Source organism: Schistocerca gregaria, chromosome 1 (genome assembly GCF_023897955.1).
Source record: "Schistocerca gregaria isolate iqSchGreg1 chromosome 1, iqSchGreg1.2, whole genome shotgun sequence".
Lineage (NCBI taxonomy): Eukaryota > Metazoa > Arthropoda > Insecta > Orthoptera > Acrididae > Schistocerca > Schistocerca gregaria.
The window spans coordinates 464,384,610-464,406,737 of record NC_064920.1 but is presented as its reverse complement, the minus strand read 5'-3'; the positions used below and the strand labels follow the sequence as shown (position 1 = coordinate 464,406,737).

Below are 22,128 nucleotides of genomic sequence, written 5' to 3'. Positions count from 1 at the left end.
CAGCATATCATCTGTTTGTGATTATGATGATGAAAAGCATGGTATGTATTTGGATTTTCTGTATACAGTGACCAACGAATTTGTCTCTGTTATAGGTGTCAGACCCTTGTTTAGAAACTCTTTCATATACGAGGGTAATTCAATTATTATCCACCAAGTAGTTATAAAATTTTATTGTAATCAAATAGGAAACTTATAAGAACATCATATTTCAACACAGTCTTCTTGCGTTTCAATGCACTTGGACCATCATTGTACAAGCTTCGTGATGCCCTCATAAAAGAGGGTTCTCGGTTGAGCTGCAAACCAGAAATGCACTGCTTCTTTCACTGCTTCATCCGGGACAAATTGATGGCCCCTTAATGCCTGTTTGAGTGGGCTAAACAAGATAGTCAGAAGGGTCAAGATCAGGACTATATGGGGGATGATCCAGTACTTCAAATATGAGTTTCTGGGATGTTTTAGCAGTGTGGGCAGCAGTACGCGGACGGGCATCATCATACAACAACACAACACCTTTTGAGAGCAATCCTCGGCGTTTGCTTCAAATTGCAGACTTTAACCTGGCAGTAAGCATCTCACTGTAACATACACTGTATATTGTTATGCCCCTTTCACCATAAAGTTCCATTATTGGACCCTGTGCATCCCAAAAAACCGTAAGCATCAGTTTTCCTGTGGACGGTTGGGTCTTGAACTTTTTCTTGCAAGTTGAATTTGGATGTTTCCATAGCGTACTCTGCCGTTTCTTCTCCGGTTCTTAATGATGGATCCATGTTTTGCCACCAGTAATGATCCTATCTAAGAAGTTGTCCTTCATTACCATAGTGATCCAAATGTTCTTTGCAGATGTCCAAGTGCATTTGTTTATGCAGCTGTGTGTGTTGTTTTGGGACCAATCTTGCTCAAACTTTATGAAACCCATGTCTGTTGTGGATGATTTCATAGGCAGAACCATGACTAATTTGCAGATGATGTGCCACTTTGTCAATAGTTAATCGTCTGTCTAAGAGAATCATTTCATGTGAATGCTCAATGGTTTCTTCATTTGTGGCGGTAAATGGTCATCCAGCTCCTTCATCATGCGTAACACTTGAGTGACCTTTTTGGAATTTTTCAATTCATTCCTAGGCACTCCATTGTGGCAAAACACTGTTCCCATACTGTACCGAAAGTTTTCAATGAATTTCGGCCCCTGATACACCTTCCGACCAAAAAAAAAGGCTCACTGAATGTTGCTCTACTTTGGTGCAAATAGACAGCAGAACAGCTATGATTAACAGCATGACAGTGATAATGAAATTAACTTAGCAGCTTGAAAATTACAAAGATATAACAACAAATAAACAAAGTATGCATCATCTACATAAAATGACAGTACTACCAAAATAAACAAAAACATAACTAAATTGCAGATAATAGTTGACTTACCCTCGTATTTTATGCCAGGAGAGCAAGAATTTAGATGTTCAGAAGCTTGGCATCTGACATTCTGTGTGTTGAGATTTCACTGGTCACCTCAGCTGTTAGAGACAAAAACACTGGAAAGCTGTACCTTTCATGGAAAAGCAGCATGGGTGAGAGGAAACAAATGCACATGAAATGGTGCAGCATCTGCTAGAAGTTGAACTTAACTGTAAACTGGAAAATGATTCCACCAACACCTCATAGCCTCATTGGGGTCCAGAGAGCAATCACACATATGACAGCTGCTCAGAGTGCATGAAGAAGATCACTATTTCAGTTATTAAAATATATTTCCAAATTAGTTACTGATTTTTTTGGTTCATGGAGTACATCATCATGTAGAACTTTTTAAAATAAATTTCCACCATTTTACTATAAATTAGTATCAATTTATTTCACACAATCATGATTTCATCTTTATAGCAATTCTCAAGAGCAAGTTGATCTATGGGCATGATGAGACCAGGCCACAGCAATTTATTGGCTGTGAGATATGCATTACAATTTTTAATGTTTTATTCATTGTGTGCATTGCCAGCCCTATTGCGTATCTTACATATGTACTCATCCTCAGGAATCCAGTGTTCATTTGCTGGATACGGGCTTGGCAAACCTCGGGTTCCTGAGATGGGGGCAAGTAAGTGCCACCAGTCTTCTGTCACTGTAAGCTCTGAGCATGCTTCAGCTATCATTGTAATGCATGGCAATAGAACGCTGTGTGTCACATGGAATGAGGATCTTCGCTTGACTGCCTGTATCACAGGGGTGGTAAAAACCTATATTTACATAAACCCCCATTCTCAAGGTGTGCTGTACACCAATGAGTTGCTGAGGGGCACAGTCATTAATGGGCAACCTGTGGGGTACCTGCTGCATATAAGTTGTATAAGGTTTACCTAGGCACACGAGGCTCTGTCTAGGTGGACTTTTTATTTCCATAGCTGCTCATTGGATTGAGATGGAACATTCAAAATTCTCTCGTTCTCCTGCCAGCAGAATAGGTCTGTCTCTGGTATCTACTAACTTTCTGGTCTAACAGGATGGTTCATGTAGCCAGCACTCCAGACTCAGGAATATTCAGAATTCTAGTATCTGTAGAAGCAGAATACATGTTGCTTGTCAAAATGTGTTTTTGATTGTTTACACGGAAAGAGGAAAGCTTTAAAAAAGTACCACCTTCTTACATTCAAAAGGATTTAGAGGGCATTGCAGGTATGTTAAAATCTGTTAAGCATTTGAAAAATTGGACACCGTTGCTCAAATCCTCAAGTGCCCACCAAGCTACAAACATGCATAAAGCCAAATGCCTTGGAGAATATACCACTGAACCTGACCTCCAAACCATGTTGAACTACAGCAAAGATATTGTTATCTGCAGGGAGTTGGACAGCTCCAAAGAATACATGAAAGTTGAGGGGCCCCAAGAAGGCACTATAGATGTAAAGAATGTCATGGAAAGGGTGGAAGGTTATCTGATCAAATCTGATGCATTCATCTTCACTTTTAACTGTATAAAACTCCCAGATCACATCAACCGTAAAAGTGCAGCTCTATGTCCCCAGCCCAATGCACTGTTTTAAATGCCAGCACTTTGGGCACACCACTCTAGGAAGTAAGGGAGAAACCACTTGTGGCAAATGTGGTAAGATGCCCACAAAGCAGTCAGATGTTCATCTACTCTGAAGTGCGTCAACTGCTCTGGGCATCTCCCTGTCTGGAGTAGGGACTGCAGTGTCTTCCTCAAAGAAAGGACGATACAGGAGATGTTGTTGTTGTTGTGGTCTTCAATCCTGAGACTGGTTTGGTGCAGCTCTCCATGCTACTCTATCCTGTGCAAGCTTCTTCATTCCCAGTACTTACTGCAACCTACACCCTTCTGAATCTGCTTAGGGTATTCATCTCTTGGTCTCCCTCTACGATTTTTACCCTACGCTGCCCTCCAGTGCTAACGTTGTGATTCGTTGATGCCTCAGAACATGTCCTACCAATCGGTCCCTTCTTCTTGTCAAGTTGTGCCACAAACACTTCTTCTCGACAATTCTATTCAATACCTCCTCATTAGTTAAGTGATCTACCCATCTAATCTTCAGCATTCTTCTGTAGCACCACATTTCGAAAGCTTCTATTCTCTTCTTGTCCAAACTATTTATCGTCCATGTTTCACTTCCATCCATGGCTACACTCCATACAAATACTTTCAGAAACGACTTCCTGACACTTAAATCTATACTCGATGTTAACAAATTTCTCTTCTTCAGAAACGCTTTCCTTGCCATTGCCAGCCTAAATTATATCCTCTCTACTTCGACCATCATCAGTTATTTTGCTCCCCGAATAGCAAACATCCTTTACTACTTTAAGTGTCTCATTTCCCAATCTAATTCCCTCAGCATTACCTGACTTAATTTGACTACATTCCATTATCGTTGTTTTGCTTTTGTTGATGTTCATCTTATATCCTCCTTTCAAGACACTGTTGATTCCGTTCAACTGCTCTTCCAAGTCCTTGGCTGTCTCTGACAGAATTACAATGTCATCGGCGAACCTTAAAGTTTTTATTTCTTCTCCATGGATTTTAATCCCTACTCTGAATTTTTCTTTTGTTTCTTTTACTGCTTGCTCAGTATACAGATTGAACAACATTGGGGAGAGGCTACAACCCTGTCTCACTCCCTTCCCAACCACTGCTTCCCTTTCATATCCCTCGTCTCTTATAACTGCCATCTGGTTTCTGTACAAAGTGTAAACAGCCTTTCGCTCCCTGTATTTTACACCTGCCACCTTCAGAATTTGAAAGAGAGTATTCCAGTCAACATTCTCAAAAGCTTTCTCTAAGTCTACAAATGCTAGAAATGTAGGTTTGCCTTGTCTTAGTCTAGCTTCTAAAATAAGTTGTAGGGGCAGTATTGCCTCACGTGTTCCCATATTCCTACAGAATCCAAACTGATCTTCCCCGAGGTCGACTTCTACCAGTTTTTCCATTCGTCTGTAAAGAATTAGTATTTTTCAGTTGTGACTTATTAACTGATAGTTTGGTAATTTTCACATCTGTCAACACCTGCTTTCTTTGGGATTGGAATTATTATATTCTTCTTGAAGTCTGATGCTATTTTGCCTGTCTCATACATGTTGCTCACCAGATGGTAGAGTTTTGTCAGGACTGGCTTTCCTAAGGCTGTCAGTAGTTCTAACGGAATGTTGTCTACTGCTGGGGCCTTGTTTCAACTTAGGTCTCTCAGTGCTCTATCAAACTCTTCACACAGTATCATATCTCCCATTTCATCTTCATCTACATCCTTTTCCATTTCCACAATATTGTCCTCAAGTACATCACCCTTGTATAGACCATCTATATACTCCTTCCACCTTTCTGCTTTCCCTTCTTTGCTTAGAACTGGGTTTCCATCTGAGCTCTTGATATTCATACAAGTGGTCCTCTTTTCTCCAAAGGTCTCTTTAATTTTCCTGTAGGCAGTATCTATCTTACCTTTAGTGAGATAAGCCTCTACATCCTTACATTTGTCCTCTAGCCATGCCTGCTTAGCCGTTTAGCACTTCCTGTCGATCTCATTTTTGAGGTGTTTGTATTCTTTTTGCCTGCTTCATTTACTGCATTTTTACATTTTCTCCTTTCGTCCTTTAAATTCAATATTTCTTTTGTCACCCAAGGATTTTTACTAGCCCTCGTCTTTTTAGCTACTTGATCCTCTGCTGCCTTCACTGCTTCATCCCTCAAAGCTACCCATTCTTCTTCTACTGTATTTCTTTCCCCCATTCTTGTCAATTGTTCCCTTATGCTCTCTCTGAAACTCTGTACAACCTCTGGTTTAGTCAGTTTATCCAGGTCCCATCTCCTTAGATTCCCACCGTTTTGCAGTTTCTTCAGTTTTAATCTGCAGTTCATAAACAATAGATTGTGGTCAGAGTCCACATCTGCCCCTGGAAATGTCTTTCAATTTAAAACCTGGTTCCTAAATCTCTGTCTTACCATTATATAATCTATCTGAAACCGGTCAGTATCTCCAGGCTTCTTCCATGTATACAACCTTCTTTTATGATTCTTGAACCAAGTGTTAGCTATGATTAAGTTGTGTTCTGTGCAATATTCCACCGGGCGGCTTCCTCTTTCATTTCTTAACCCCAAACCACATTCACCTACTACTTTTCCTTCTCTTCCTTTTCCTACTATCGAATTCCAGTCACCCATGACTATTAAATTTTCGTATCCTTTCACTACCTGAATAATTTCTTTTATCTCATCATACATTTATACATTTCTTCAATTTCTTTGCTATCTGCAGAGCTAGTAGGCATATAGACTTGTACTACTGTCGTAGGCATGGGCTTTGTGTCTATCTTGGCCACAACAATGTGTTCGCTGTGCTGTTTGTAGTAGCTTACCCGCATTCCTATTGCTTTATTCATTATTAAACCTACTCCTGCATTACCACTATTTGATTTTGTATTTATAACCCTGTATTCACCTGACCAAAAGTCTTCTTCCTCCTACCACCAAACTTCACTAATTTCCACTATATCCAACTTTAACCTATCCAATTCCCTTTTTAAATTTTCTAACCTACCTGCCCGATTAAGGGATCTGACATTCCACGCTCTGATCCGTAGAATGCCAGTTTTCTTTCTCCTGATAATGACGTTCTCCTGAGTAGTCCCTGTCCAGAGATTCGAATGGGAGACTATTTTACCTCCGGAATATTTTATCCAAGAGGACGCTATCATCATTTAATCATACAGCAAAGCTGCATGCCCCCGGGAAAAATTACGGCCATAGTTTCCCCTTGCTTTCAGCCGTTCACAGTACCAGCACAGCAAGGCCATTTTGGTTAGTGTTACAAGGCCAGATCAGTCAATCATCCAGACTGTTGCCCCTGCAACTACTGAATAGGCTGCTGCCCCTCTTCAAGAACCATATTTTTGTCTGGCCTCTCAACAGATACCCCTCCACTGTGGTTGCACCTACGGTATGGCTATCTGTATTGCTGAGGCACGCAAGCCTCCCCACCAACGGCAAGGTCTATGGTTCATGGGGGAGATACAGGAGATAAAAAATGTGGGAGGATGCATCACCCTTTTTGGCCTCACCATATGGGATGCATTTTATTGTTTTTATACAGGAGATAAAACAATAAAATGCATCCCATATGGTGAGGCCAAAAAGGGTGATGCATCCTCCCACATTTGCTGCCTCCTTTGCTTTGTTTGTTAAACAGCCGTTTGAGAAAACTGATGTTGTTACACAAACAGAGATTGCTACTGTCAGCTTACTATCTGCATTTGTCAATGAGCTTGTGCTGCTGCAGTTACTTTGAAGTCCATACTTTCTGCAAGAATGTCAGACAAGGCCTTCATAGCTGATGCTGCAGTGCTCACTACTTATCTGAAGGTTCAGTCTGGGTCACCGTCCACTCCTGGCTCTGAATCCTCCCCAGGCAAAAAAATCAAAGCAAAGGCAAAGTATCAGCTGCCGATGGGAGACAGGAAGCAAGCAATCTGACAATATCAAATTCACTTTTTCTGACATCTCGCATCATTCATCTACACAGATGATGGACCTTGATGTCAGCCTAGGGCACTCATCTTGCCCCAACACCTAGTCTCCACTGACTTTGAGCTCTCCTCCCCTGTAGAAAGACAGGGTGAAAATGCAACCACTCTAACAAATGACTCCCATACTATACTGGAACATTAAGGGGTTCGGGATACATGTGGAGGAACTGAACCTCCTAGCACAGAATGACCTCCTGTGGTTGCATTTGCAGGAAATGCATTTTAAAGCATACGATGCCATTATACCATGGGGCTATACCCTTAATAACAAGGCTGACACAACTGGGGAAAAGACCGAGGGAGGAGTTGTTGTGTTTGTCAATAACACACACCACTCCGCTGCTCTCTCCTTGGTTACTGACCCACACGCGGTTGCAGTTGAAGTTCTTGTGTGTTGGAGGAGCACTGTTTGCTGCTGTATTAACTTCCACAAGATACAACTGACTCTGAGGCTCTAACAGATCTTATAGAACAACTCCCCCAAACATTTGTCCTACTGGGAGACTTCAATGCCCATCATATATTGTGGGGCTTGATCCCTACTTGCCCTTAGTGAAGGATTTTGGAGAGCCTCATGATGTTTTACGAGCTGTGCATCCTTAGCAACGGCACTCCCACTCATTTCTGTCTGCTACTGGGTCATTCTCAACCATCAACCCCTCTTTCTGCTCTCCATTCCTCTTGGCCTCTGTTCAGTGGGAAGTGATAATTGATTATCTTCATTCCAGTGATCACTTACCACTCTGCATTCAATTACTGAATGGTGTTCTACCTGAAAGAACACAGCCATGATGGATAATCAGCAGAGCTGACTGGATGCTGTTCAGCCTCTTGGCTATGTTTGAATGCCATGACAGTATCCAGGAGTGGGTGGACCACATCACATGAGTGATCCACCATGCCACTGACTGCTCCATATGAAAGTCCTCAGTCATCTTAGGAAGCAACTTGTTCCTTGATGGACTGCTGGGTGCTGTTAAGTAATCTGGGTTAGGCATGCATCCCTGCTGTGTTTTAAGTGCCACACAGTGGTGAAAAAACTCACAGCCCTTTGATTAACAAGGGCCAAGGCTCAGTGTATCACCAGTGAGAGCGAAAAAAGATTATTGGAAGTGTTTCTGGACTCCATCAGCTGTTCCACTTGTGCTACACCATTATGGGAAGCCTTCATGAGGATTTTGGGTAAAAGAAGTAGGCTACCTTTAGCAGCATTGTTGAAACAGGGGTGTGTCTCCAAACATTGCCCAGAGACATAACTCAGATAATGGAAGAGCATTTTGCAGTGGTTTCTGCCAATTCCAGCCAGGATCTGGCTTTCATCCACTACTACGTGACTGTAGGGAGAGGCATGTTGGACTCAAGTTCCAACAGTTCCGAATCTTGCAAGTGCCCATACTCCATCGGGTAGCTGGATTTGGCACTGTCTGATGCTCGTGATGTGGCACGCGACCATGACTAAATCCAGTATAGCAGCTGCAGCACTTACAAACAGTGTCCAAGGAGATCCTCTTGTGATGTTTTAATTCGATATTGCTGACAGGCTAATTCCCCAACTCACGATGGGAAACAATTTTTATCCTTCATCTCAAACCTGGAAAGGACCAAATGTGTCCCACTAGCTATCAGAGCACACTCTTCTCAGTCAGCTACACCAGAGGGTCTTTCATTGACATCCCTCCATCTTCATTTGGTCCATTCTGTTAAGATGGCTTTTTTAGGTAAAGAACCAATGATGTGCTGTCAGATAGTTTTGTGCACGAAAATGGTATTCCACAGAGCAATGTTTTACTTGTTACTCTCTTTGGCATAGCCATTAGTGCTTCTTATTTATGGATGATTTCTCTCTTCTTCCAATACCAAAACTGTGAGTCATCAACTGCAACTTACAGTAAAGAGTTTGGGGGAGTGAGCTACAAGGGCTGGTTTTACATTTTGTGTTCATTTTAATCATTGTTGTCATATTTTTAATTTGCCCAAATTGTAAACATGACACACCGTTCTCCCTTTTAAAGACTCTGTGAGGTTTCTGTATTTAATTTTTTAATCCAAATGGTCATTGTCACCACACCTAAAGGACCTAAAGACAAGGACCCAGAAGACACTGAACTTATTGAAGTGTCTGGAACGCAGAGGGCATGTCTGCTAAGGTTTATAGGGCCAATCTATGATCATGTTTGGACTATGGATGTATAGCATATGGTTCAGTGAGGTCTTCTTACCTGAAGATAACTATCGCTGAACAACATGAGGGCATCAGGCTGGCTATCGGTGCTTATAGGACCAGCCCCATATTCAGCCTCTGTGCTCAACTGGTGAACTGCCATATACCATCTGACAGAAACTCCTTGTGGTGCATCAGTGTGTGCATTCCTCGCTACTCCCAATTCAGCAGCATACCATACTGTTGCTCGGCCAACTATGGAACACCTCTTTACAAGTTGCCCATGGGGGGCAAGTTCTTAAAGGATTTGTGTGAAGTGAGTGTTGGAGAACCTTGGTGTGAGACATATGTAGGTCCAAATCCAGGATTATAATCGACTGCCATCTTGGTTATTATCGAGGCCCAGAATAGTTATAGACTTGGTGCAGTATAGGAGAAGCTACATTCCTGCTTCTTTTTCATACAATATTTTCTGGCATTTTAAATTAGCACTGCAACTATGCAGCTGTATAAAAGGATGGATCTAAACAAGGAAATTCTGTTGGTTGTTTTCCTGGACCATGTTCTCAAGATTTGGTTGTCTCCAGAGTTCACTATATTTGATGCTGAATTATCCGCGACACTGAGGGCACTGGAGTAAATGAGATGTGCCATGCCTGCCAAATTCCTCATCTGTTCTGACTCCCTCAGTGCCCTTCAGTCTCCGCAAGATGGTAATGTAGTCCAGGATATCCAGGACACCCTTCTCTACTCACAAAGACTATCAATGACATGTCTTTATGCTGGGTGCTAGGGCATATGGGTATTGTTGGGAGTGAAAGGATGGATGTAGCAGCCAAGGTGGCATGTCATGATCCTCAGTTGCTTCATTCAATGATGACATGTCATTTAGGCAGGTCAGAAATTTTGTGACATTTCAGCTTGCACTTGAAAATGGCTATAAAGCTGAAATCATGATTGTGTGAAATAAATGAAGCATAATTTATGGTCAAATGGCAGAAATTTCTTTCAAAAAGTTTACGGAGTAATTTGGTAGAAACCCAAATACATACCACAAATGAATAACTCTGAGAAAATCTCAGAATATAATAATGTGAAACTTAAAAGGGAGCAAATGAAAGTAATGAATAAGGTAATTATACAGTGTAATTTTTTTCATCATGTACAATCTCTAGAGATTGATTGATCAGAGGATATGGAACAAAAATGTCTAATGAACTTTTGTCCAGAAATGCTACAGACCATTTGTTCAATCATACTTCGTTACAGAGATTGCAGTCTAATACGCACTGTACCATGCAGCCAGTTACAGTATACCTGGTTCCTCCTGGAAGGTGGTACTGCTCCTCACATGTCATGCCCTAGTGCACTCTCATGCCATAAACACTGGTAATGTTGTGTCCAGTTCACTTCTCTTACCGACCTACCTCATAGTAGATGTGATGCAGTGTTGTACACAACAGTTCTCTATTCGAATTAGGAGCTTGTCGCTATGGTGGTGACTTACAGAAAGGCAAATGGCAGTGAGCAGTGGGCAACAAGGGTGTATCAAGAGACCTATCCCCACTGACATTAACCACAGCATTCAATGTTTGCAACAGTGTTTCACTGTTTGTCTGAGACAGGGTCATTTCAGGATACAGGAAATCATGAAGGACATACCATAAATGTTTGGACATCAGACTTTGAGGACAGTACCAGGCAGTTAACCTGCGTGCGAAATGGCCATGTGGAACATTCTCCATGACAGTTGTTGCTACCCTTATCACCTACAACTTTTGCAAGGTTTACTAGTGACAGACTTTCCATATCAGGAGCAGCTTTGTCACTGCTTTTTTCATCAGGCGACTATGATCCCAGGATTTGTGTCATCCATCTGTTCACAGATGAGGTCACCTTTACACAGAGTGGCATATTCAATTTTCATAAGAGTCATCTGTGGGGTAGTTTGCAGAACCCCCACTGTACGGTGACAGCAAATCGTCAGCATCGGTGCAGCTGGAATGAGTGGGCTGGAATTATTGGCAGTCATATTTTGAGATAAGTCTTCCACCCGCATCACAAAACAGGCTGGGAACTATCAGTGTTTTTTGTGGGTGACTTCACCTCCACTGCTACAAGAAGTGCCAATAATGATTCAAAGGTTATGTGGCTGCTACATGCTGGTGCTCCAGCCCACTTCATCATTAATGTCCAGATGCATCTCGATCATGTCTTCCGTTGTCAATCGATCAGACAATGGGGTTCTATTGCGTGACCTGCTTATTCACCGGATCTCAACTTGTGCGATTTCTGGTTAGGGGGCCATCTCAAAAGTGTCTTTTATGCAGAGCCCATTCCAGATCTGGAGACACTGGAGCAGCATATTCGTACTGCCTTCAACACTGTTTGGATGCAACCTGGCCGATGTGAACATGTGAGACAGAACATGCTGCGGCACATATACACGTGTGTTAAGGCACACAGAAACCATGTATTTCTGGACATAAGTTCATTAGATCGTTTTTGTTTATATCCTCATACTGATCGATCCCTAGAATTTGTAAATGTTGGAAAAAATCATTCTGTATACAAAGTCTAACCAAATAAGTAATTTACCAAAAGTAAGCTAATTTACATGACATTCTTAAATGAAAATATTCATCTTCCACAATCAGAATAGCTACACTTTTTTTTATATGTGAACAAGTTTTGTGGATCACCCATTGGCAAAGGATCTGTATTGTGACAGTCATTGCTGCACAACTCCTGTTAGTGTAACTGTATACTAATGAGATGAATTAGACACACACATACATCACACAGGCATAAACATTTCTTGATTCTCCTAACCAGAAATTGTCATTAATTGCTTGCCCTGTCCTCTTGCAAAATTCTAGGTCACTGGTGTGGCTCACTTTCAGCCTACTCAGAGTGTAACAATCAAAATAAGTCAGATTAAGGTAAAAATAAACTGTCTGTATATCCAGTAATCCTGATGAAGGTCTGCACAGTTTCTCTATGTTATAGTTTGTCATTCAATGAAGTTGAGTGTGGGGTGAGGGAGGAGGGGGCAAGGACATTGCTCCCTTCATTAATCCTGTACCCTAATAATTCTAGCTTCCAACAATGTATGGGCCCTGGCCTCATCACACACTCAATAATACATCTTTTTTAGAGAGTTCTTTAAAAATATCTGTTATACACTGTTCTTAAATATTTTGAAAGTCTATAACAGCAGAATAATTTTACTTTGCTGAAAGAATAACAAAGTTTGTACATCTCTCACAACTAAATTGTCCATTATCTTGGAGTTGTAAGTATTTTCTGTGAGTCATGTGGTTGCTTTCAGTCTAAACTGACACACACAAAGGTGTACTGTACTGAGGGTCAGGGAAGGAAATTATTCCTCCTTCTCACACCCCACCCCCTTCTGACCCCCCTGGAAGTAAGAATTATTGTTTTCACAAACCTACCTCATATTCTCACATAGACACACATCAGTTCAGTGACAGTTTGAAGATAGCCAGAACATATGGTGAATACTAACCAGTGCCAAGTGCACCCAGAGCCATCTGTTGTGAAACCTCAAAACTATTTTCCCATACACTTCTTCTCCTTGTAACTGAAAATACCAGATGCCTTTTGGTTCTAAAATCTTTCCACATCTACATCTACATTTATACTCCACAAGCTACCCAACGGTGTGTGGCAGAGGGCACTTTACGTGCCACTGTCATTACCTCCCTTTTCTATTCCAGTCGCGTATGGTTCGCGGGAAGAACGACTGTCTGAAAGCCTTAGTGCACGCTCAAATCTCTCTGATTTTACATTCGTGATCTCCTCAGGAGGTATAAGTAGGGGGAAGCAATATATTCGATACCTCATCCAGAAACACACCCTCTCAAAACCTGGTGAGCAAGCTACACCGTGATGCAGAGCGCCTCTCTTTCAGAGTCTGCCACTTGAGTTTACTAAACATCTCCGTAACGCTATCACAGTTACCAAATAACCCTGTGACAAAACACTTCGCTCTTCTTTGGATCTTCTCTATCTCCTCCATCAGCCCGATCTGATATGGATCTCACACTGATGAGTAATACTCAAGTATAAGTCGAATGAGTGTTTTGTCAGCCACCTCCTTTGTTGATGGACTACATTTTCTAAGGACTCTCCCAATGAATCTCAACCTGGTACCCCGCCTTACCAACAATTAATTTTATATGATCATTCCACTTCAAATCATTCCGCACGCATACTCCCAGATATTTTACAGAAGTAACTGCTACCAGTGTTTGTTCCGCTATAATATAATCATACAATAAAGGATCCTTCTTTCTATGTATTCGCAATACATTACATTTGTCTATGTTAAGGGTCAGTTGCCACTCCCTGCACCAAGTGCCTATCTGTTGCAGATCTTCCTGCATTTCGCTACAATTTTCTAATGCTGCAACTTCTCTGTATACTACAGCATCAACCACGAAAAGCTGCATGGAACTTCCGACACTATCTACTATGTCATTCATATATATTGTGAAAAGCAGTGGTCCCATAACACTCCCCTGTGGCACGCCAGAGATTACTTAAATGTCTGTAGACATCTCTCCATTGATAACAACATGCTGTGTTCTGTTTGCTAAAAACTCTTCAATCCAGCCACACAGCTGGTCTGATATTTCGTAGGCTCTTACTTTGTTTATTAGGTGACAGTGCGGAACTGTATCGAATGCCTTCCGGAAGTCAAGTAAAATAACATCTACCTGGGAGCCAGTATCTAATATTTTCTGGGTCTCATGAACAAATAAAGTGAGTTGGGTCTCACACGATCGCTGTTTCCGGAATCCATGTTGACTCCTACAGAGTAGATTCTGGGTTTACAAAAACGACATGACACATGAACAAAAAACATGTTCTAAAATTCTACAACAGATCGACATTAGAGATATAGGTCTATAGTTTTGCGCATCTGCTCGATGACCCTTCTTGAAGACTGGGACTACCTGTGCTCTTTTCCAATCATTTGGTATTTTCTGTTCCTCTAGAGACTTGCGGTACATGGCTGTTAGAAGGGGGGCAAGTTCTTTCGCGTACTCTGTGTTGAATCGAATTGGTATCCCGTCAGGTCCAGTGGACTTTCCTCTGTTGAGTGATTCCAGTTGCTTTTCTATTCCTTGGACACTTATTTGGATGTCAGCCATTTTTTCGTTTGTACGAGGATTTAGAGAAGGAACTGCAGTGCGGTCTTCCTTTCAATAGTGTTGTACTTTCAGTTTGTGATGTTTTCCCTCATATTACAAGCCAATGTCAAAAACATCTAAAATGTGAATATAGAAAGGATTGATATGTGTCTGAGTCAGACTTCCTGGTAGATGAAAACTGTGTGCCAGACCAGAACTCAAACCTTGGACCTTTAGCCTTTCATGGGTAAGTGCTCTACCAACTGAGGTACCCGAGCACAACTTATAAACCAACCTCACACCAGTGTTCTATCTTCCGCGCTTCACAGAAGTTGTCCTGCATAACTTTTGCATGGCTGTCACTCCTGATCAAAAGGGTATTGCAGAGATATTGTGTAACCACAGAGTGGGGTATGTTTTCATTCTGCAGCAGAGTGTGTGCTGACATGAAATTTCCTGACAAATTAAAACTGTGTACCAAACCAGCACGTGAACTTGAGACCTTTGCCTTTCACAGGCAAGTGGTCTACTGTCTCTTTTCTTCCAGGAGTGCTAGTCCTGCAAGTTATGCAGGAAAATTCCTGTGAAGTTAGAAGGTAGTAGATGGAGGACTGGCAGAAGTAATTCTCTGAGGACAGCTTACAAGTCATGCTTGGGTCGTTCAATCAGTAGAGAACATGCCCATGAAAGGCAAAGGTCATGAGTTCATGTTACAGTCTGGCACACAGTTTTAATCTGCCAGATAGTTTCATATCAGCACATATTCTGCTACAGAGTGGAAAAATTAATTCCGGATGTGTCAGTGTTACATGTCTGGCAGTTAAATATTAAGTACAAATCTCATACAAACTGTACTCTTTGTTATAAACATTGTATGTAGTTTATACTTATCATGATGTGGTAACAGCTATTATGATTTCAGCAGTAAATTACTATTTTTCTTAGATAATACTTAATTATAATTTTCACTATCGCTTATTCACTGTCACTCATACACAAACACTTTTTGTAGGCTAAGATGTTCAGCCCATTCCCTGGGGGAAGGGGGAGGGAGCAAGTTTCACATTCTGTGAGACCTCACACTGTACTGAGGGTCAGGGAGTGCAGTAATTATTTATATGTAGCACAGTTGCAGCGCATATGATTTACTCATTTTATAAATTGAAAGAAATATTTATGTACTTGCTGTGGAAAGCGCTCACACAAATAAACTTATTCATCATACAATGCAGGATGTCATGGCAGCAGCAAATTAGCATTAGACCATGGTCCAAGGCACGTTTCAATGCCTAATGTTTCATCTCGTAATGCACGAGGCACCATCAGAGGCTATAAAGATTCAAATAGCAGCTCCAAACCTAAACAGACTCAGCAAACCATACCTAATCCACTACAAGCTCCATAACACAAGTCATCACAACTCAGCAATTTTCGACGTAGTCTGATGATTCACGATGCAGCTATTGCATGGATACATACAAACTGTTCAACTTGCTGAGCATTTTTAAGTTTGAAACTGCTGTCTGAGTCTTTATAGCCTCTGATGATGGCTCCAGCATTAAGAGATTAATGTTAGGTCTAGGCAAATAATATTGGAACAAGATCTAATGTTCATAAAATAAAATTTGTTCAAAGCTTGTTACATTTGGTTTAGAATGTTGTTATAGTAAGGACATTAGTGTAGCTGACCGAAGTATGTAAAGCAAACACTGCAGCAATAGTCGAGTTAATGAAGAAGACTGCTGACAGTTGCAGTTGGCTAGGTGTGACAGCCTTACACAATTTTGTAAACATCTCAGTGGCAACATCTCAGTGTTGCTCTGCAGAAGATTTGTTTTGCCTGCAGACACTTGCATGTCACTGTTGAAAGCTGGCAACAGTCAGGGATCTTTTTACACCAACTTAACTGTATACTAACATACAGATGGGAACAGAATTTGCCCCAGCCACAGAAACTGCTTGTTAACAAGAATTACACATATAACCAAGTGTCACTACACATCTAACCAAGCATCAAAGTGTACAGTGGTAGTGCATTCTGAGATATTCTAAGCCCTTGAAGCCAGCACTGCAGTTTCAAGTACAGATGAGAATCATCCTTCACACTTTTTATAGGTTTCTGATCTTCTTCCTCCAAAATTCGTTGCGCTGTTTACCCTTAACTTGTCTCCGTTGTACATGTATATAATGGCTGATGTTTGTAATGTAGAATGATTCATTGTCACACTGGATAATGCAGCACTTCCTTTGTGAAATGTGAATGACATTAATCAGGCAATTTGACTTTTCAAGTCATTAGTTTGGCTTGCCAGCTACCTCTTATGGTTAGTTCAAGAATGTGCAGAGCACAACAGCCCATGAAAGAGGTTCTGCAGTATGATTTTCCATCATCCTGTGTCATTATTCAGCATGGTAATACACATTACTGTTTACTTAATCTTACCCAAGATGCTCTGTGAGAAATGAAAGCATTACTTGGCTATTGCGCTTTCTTGACACCTTGCCAATAGATAATGTGTTTGTACAGTGCTCCATTAACACCCATCACTGTGGTGTGCATGTGGTTCCTTGACGCATGCTGGACTTTGTTAGTGGACACTATGGAGTCCACACTATGACATGCGTCATTGCACTGTTGGGTGTATCCTTATCCCATGCTGAACTTGTAATTTTTTGTGTTGATGGAAAGCAACTCATTGTAACAGTTTATTTTAATTCACCTTTTGAATTTCTCCCAAAACACTCAAAATCATTGCAGAAACAGTTACTTATGGTTTCTGTATCTAATCATATAAGGTGATGCAATGATAAAATGCTGGAGTTGTCTTTCAAAGACTCTGAGTTAATCTTTTCTCTAGGTGTTCTGGTACAATTCGTACAAAACTGACAAATGTCATAAAGACACATTCAGTATGTCTCCTGTGATACCTTATTTGGTCTTTAAGAAGCTGAATTAGGGCTGCATACTCACTGCTCTGTGTCAGTGACATGTTAAAATCCTGTTTATAGATTTTTTTTTCATTCATTTTTGATAATATTACAAAAAAGGTAAGTGACTTTAATGTTAGATGCTCTATACCAGTTGCCAAAATAAGAAATTTTGTAAAATGGAAAACAGTAGCTCTCATTTGTTTTTCTCCCCCACAGATCAATTATAAATTCCATGGAATTCTGATGATTTGACAATATTTATCAGAATGATGGTGAAAGAAAATTTAATGAAATGGATTGCATATATAATTGCAGGTAATTAATGTCATTGGTCACAAAAGACTTAGCTACTTTTTTATAATTATGTAATTAAATTGCTGTTTTTTACACATTTGGATATTACTTAGGGGTTAAAGTAATTTAGGAATCAAATAGGATTTGGGGGTCAATTCTAGTGTCCGGTACCACTCGTCAGCTTCTAGCAATAACTTCATACCTAAGGCAGAGACACTACATAGATGCAGTCTTTGAAAGCTACTGATCATATTCGTAAACGAATGAATGTAGCATATGATAAAATTACAAACACAGTTCGGTTGATTAATTACTTGGCCACAAATTATACTGACAAGAATTAAAGGTAACAAAAAGAAATAAGAACAGAAAAAGAGAAAAATACATGTCTGAAATAAATTATTATCTTAATTTATGAGAGTAAGAAAAGCACAGAGAACAGTTAAATCCAGTACAGTAAAGCACATGGTGAAGTCGTAATATTATGAATTAGCATTAACTGTTAACACTAATTGTTAAATCTGATGGGATGAGTATCCAAGTAATGAAAATTGATGAAAAAAGTGGTCTAACAAATACTGGAATCTGTAACTGGAACTGACCTATATAAGTTAATTCTAGTTACTGAGTCCAACCATTCCACAGTTAATCACTTAGATCGTTTTAACAAGTGTGTGCACTAAAGTGTTATAGAATTTCTACATATGGTATTACTATCTTCATTACTATGAAAAAGAGAAATATTTGGAAGCTATACCTACAATATTTATTAGTTTTTATAGTGGTTCTGAGATCAATAAGAAATCTAGAAATCCTACAAAAACATAGTCCACAGATTTACTGCAAAAGTATCCAAAATTATGAACCATCCAAAAGTTAGAATTGGCAACTAGAATTGACCTCCTATATAGGTCATTTCTAGTTACTGATTCCAGCCATTTGATGCTTAATTAATTAGATCATTTTTTCAGCATGTGTGTGTACTAAAATGTAGACTAATATCATTTCTGCATTTGTAATTGCTCTCTGAACTACTGAAAAAAAGTCTTTAATATTGGAATCAGTTACTGGAATTTACATATATAGAAGGTCAGTCCTATTTACAGATTCCAGTTTTTGTTATACACTGCAGTAGTTTTGGAGAGCAATTACAAATGTAGAAATGTTAGTACATTCCAGTGCATACAATGGCAAAACTAATTTTCAAATGAATCATGGAGTGGTTCGAATCCGTAACTGCAAATCACCTACATATGTTAATTCTAGTTATCGATTCCAATATTCTTTACTTTTTGTAGATATTCATTTATCATGTACTGGCTTTTCTTTTAGAATGTAGTGTGTCGGTTGCTCCACATTTTGTGCTGCTGGTTTTTTTTTTTTTTTTTTTTTTTTTTTTTTTTTTTTTTTTTTTTTTTTTTTTTAAAGTCTTCCCGTTTTTCTGACACATTTTATTTTCTCCCCACTCAAAACTCCCACTTTCTTGTGCTTCTCCCATTAAAATTCAATAATTAATATAAAATTAACGCTATTTTATAACAGTATGACTTCACCATGTGCCTTACCATAATGCAATTTAAAGGTTCTCTGTGCTTTTCTAGTCGCATAAATTAGGAGAATACTTCATACCAGACATGAAAATTTGTTTTTAATTCTTGTTCTTAATTATTTTCGCTATCTTCAGTTTATTTCAATATAATTCATGACTAAGTAAATAACTGCATGAATGTGATTGTAATTTTATTGTATATTACATTCGTTTCTTTATGAGCATGATCAATTGCTTTCATAGATTGCCTTTACATAGTGTGTTTACCTTAGTTATGATGTCATTACTCAAAGGTGATGAATGGAATCAGATACTAGAATTTATCCAGATTTGAGAAGTGTTGGATAGCATATGCTGATTGACTGAAGTTTAATCAATGTACAACATGACTGAATTGTATTAGTACCTTTTACTGACTTTGAGTGTTTGCAGTTCTGCACGTGGGTTATGCACAAATATATCGATGTCAATCTCCATACACCTGCAAAAATCTGACTGACTGTGTGAACTCACTGAAGAGACCAGAGCAACTTCTTTTTTTGCCTTGTTCGAGTGGTGATGAAGTCAAAGTGTGCTGTCCACGTTCAGACAACCTTTTGAGGCATAATAATTTTCAGTTATTGAATGGCACTTGTGGAGAATTATCAGATATAAACAAAATAATTTCTGGTCAAAATGCCACGATAGGACAGTTTCCATGGATGGCACTCCTAGGATATGAAGGTAGGTTTTCTTTCTTAACCTGTTCCTGAATGACTTTTGTTAGTGCATTCTAGCACATTAACATGGGAATGTCAAAAAATGATTTTTATCTTTATTGGCATGATCCAGACTGATTATTTTTTTGTAGAAAAAATTAAAAGTGAAGAGCTCATCGTGGGCATTTTTTTTTTTTTTTTTTTTTTTTTTTTTTTTTTTTTTTTTTTTTTTTTTTTTTTTTGTTCACCCACTGATCATTCTTACAATACTGGCTTAATAGAAAGAAAAACAATAAATAAAAGTTAAGCAATGGACAGAATGCACCTAGTAGAACAGTTTATAGTTGGAGGGACCATCCAGGGTATATATTCTCTCTAAAGAAATAGCTATTACTACAGGTGTAAAACAAAGGAAAGGGCTGCAGCTGCAGATAGGAAGATTCATAATGAAATATCCTTAGCAGTCAGAAGGGGCAATGCATGAAGTCTTCAACAGTTATCATAGAAGAATATTATTGAAAGAGCTCTCACAAAACCCAAAGAAATTCTGTTAATAGGTGAAGGTTGTCAGTGGCACAAAGAAGTAGTACCAGTAGTAGTAGTATTAGTAATAATAGTAGTCAAGTCAATAGTTTTCAAGCAAAACCAAATACATACTTTTCTCATATGACATTGTGAAAGCCATGGTATAAGGCAATCAGGCAGCCACAGTATTTCTTGGCTTCTGAAAAGCATTTGAATCAGTACTGTACCAACACCTATAATATTTATTAACAAAAGTATGCTCATATGGTTTATGAAACAAAATTTCTGACTGGATTGAGGATTTCTTGGTAATGATGATGCAGTATGTAATGTTGGATGGAGAGTCATCAATGTTAGTACAAGTAACTTCAGGTGTGCTGCAGGAAAGTGTATTAAGACTCTTGCTGTTCATGTTGTCTATTGATGACATGACAGATAATAATAACAGTTTTCTCATACTTTTTGCAAATGAAGCGGTTATCTACAGCAAAATACTATCTAACAAATATCCAGATAAGATCTTGATAATATTACAAAAACTGGCAACTTGCTTTAAATTTATAGAAATACAAAATTGTACACTTCACAAAATACAGAAAGGTAATATCCTGTGACTAAAACACCTTTGAGCTGCATTTGGAATGTCAACTTGTACTTTTGTAAGTGTAACAATTTGTGGTGATTTGAAGTAGAATGATTACGTGTGCTCATTCATAGATAGAGCAGGGAATATTGAAAAAAATGTACATCACAAATTGTCACAGGGTTGTTTCACTCATGGGAGTTTTTCACAGAAATGCTGGGGGCATTGAACTCACAGATGCATAGACACCAATTATCCCACAAAAGCCTGTGTACAAAATTTCGAGAACCAATATTAAGTGAGGAATTTAGGAATATACTTCAGCTTTTTATGTGTTGTTTTCACAGGGGCAATAATGGCAAGATTAGAATATTTGCAATGCTCCATATGCAAATGAAATGTGAAGAAACCATCTTAGTGATAAGTATCCTGTCATGGACTTCACAGTTGTTTGCTGATGTAGATTAATTTATGTTATCTTTTGACTATAGAGGTTATATTGCTTATAAATATCCTTTAACCACATTTTAAAATATGTTTAATTCAGTGTTCTGTTTGATATCCATGCTCAGCCTTTCGTGTAGTTTATTCTGTCTTACAAAATACCGTTTTCTGTGTTTTTCTTCATTTTTAAATGTTAGTTAAGTTTAATCTTTGTTCCTTGTTAGTGTAATAATAGCTACTGGTTTTATTTATATGCATGAAATGCCTAGTATTTATCTCTGATGCTCTCATTTTCAACACTAATCTTCGTTCTCTTTCTTCATCTCCACTGAATCTGTAGGTCAACAGTCATGCCCTAAACTTCTGATTGTTTGTTGCACCATTTTTTAAGTTATCATTTATATTTTATTTTGCATCTTAACCTGATGTGCACACTGTTTACTTACTTCATGTTTTGCTCTTTCTACTAGCACTTTTGTGCTTTAAATGATATTAAAATATTGTGTGTATAAGCAATATGAATTCATTTTCCTTCTGGGAAGTCATTGATGTAGCAAGAACAATATTGCCCTATTAAAGCATTTTTATATCAACATATTTTGGGTCTGATAAATCTATCACTAGAAATTTGCTTGCATAGTGGATAGGTTTAGGGCCAATCATTGGTCACTCTTCATGTTGCTTATGACTGTACATATAGTTGATTCAGTAAAATTTTAGGCTGAGCTTTGTTAAGTGTTGTGTACTTT

General features: G+C 39.1%; 1 protein-coding gene across 5 annotated transcripts in view; it reads left to right on the top strand.

Annotated features, from left to right (window-relative positions):
* The window catches only part of LOC126352666 (CLIP domain-containing serine protease B9-like), a 153,264-nt gene that overhangs the window by 34,790 nt on the left and 96,346 nt on the right, over positions 1–22,128 (top strand). For 4 of the 5 annotated variants that reach the window (XM_050002703.1, XM_050002704.1, XM_050002705.1 and 1 more), the window contains 2 exons: positions 17,503–17,601; positions 19,562–19,852. In XM_050002703.1, the coding sequence (XP_049858660.1) occupies positions 17,553–17,601; positions 19,562–19,852 (340 nt within the window). In that variant the 5' untranslated portion in view covers positions 17,503–17,552. Of the gene's footprint in view, positions 1–17,502; positions 17,602–19,561; positions 19,857–22,128 lie in introns of all 5 variants that reach the window. The other variant, XM_050002708.1, reaches the window with a different exon arrangement.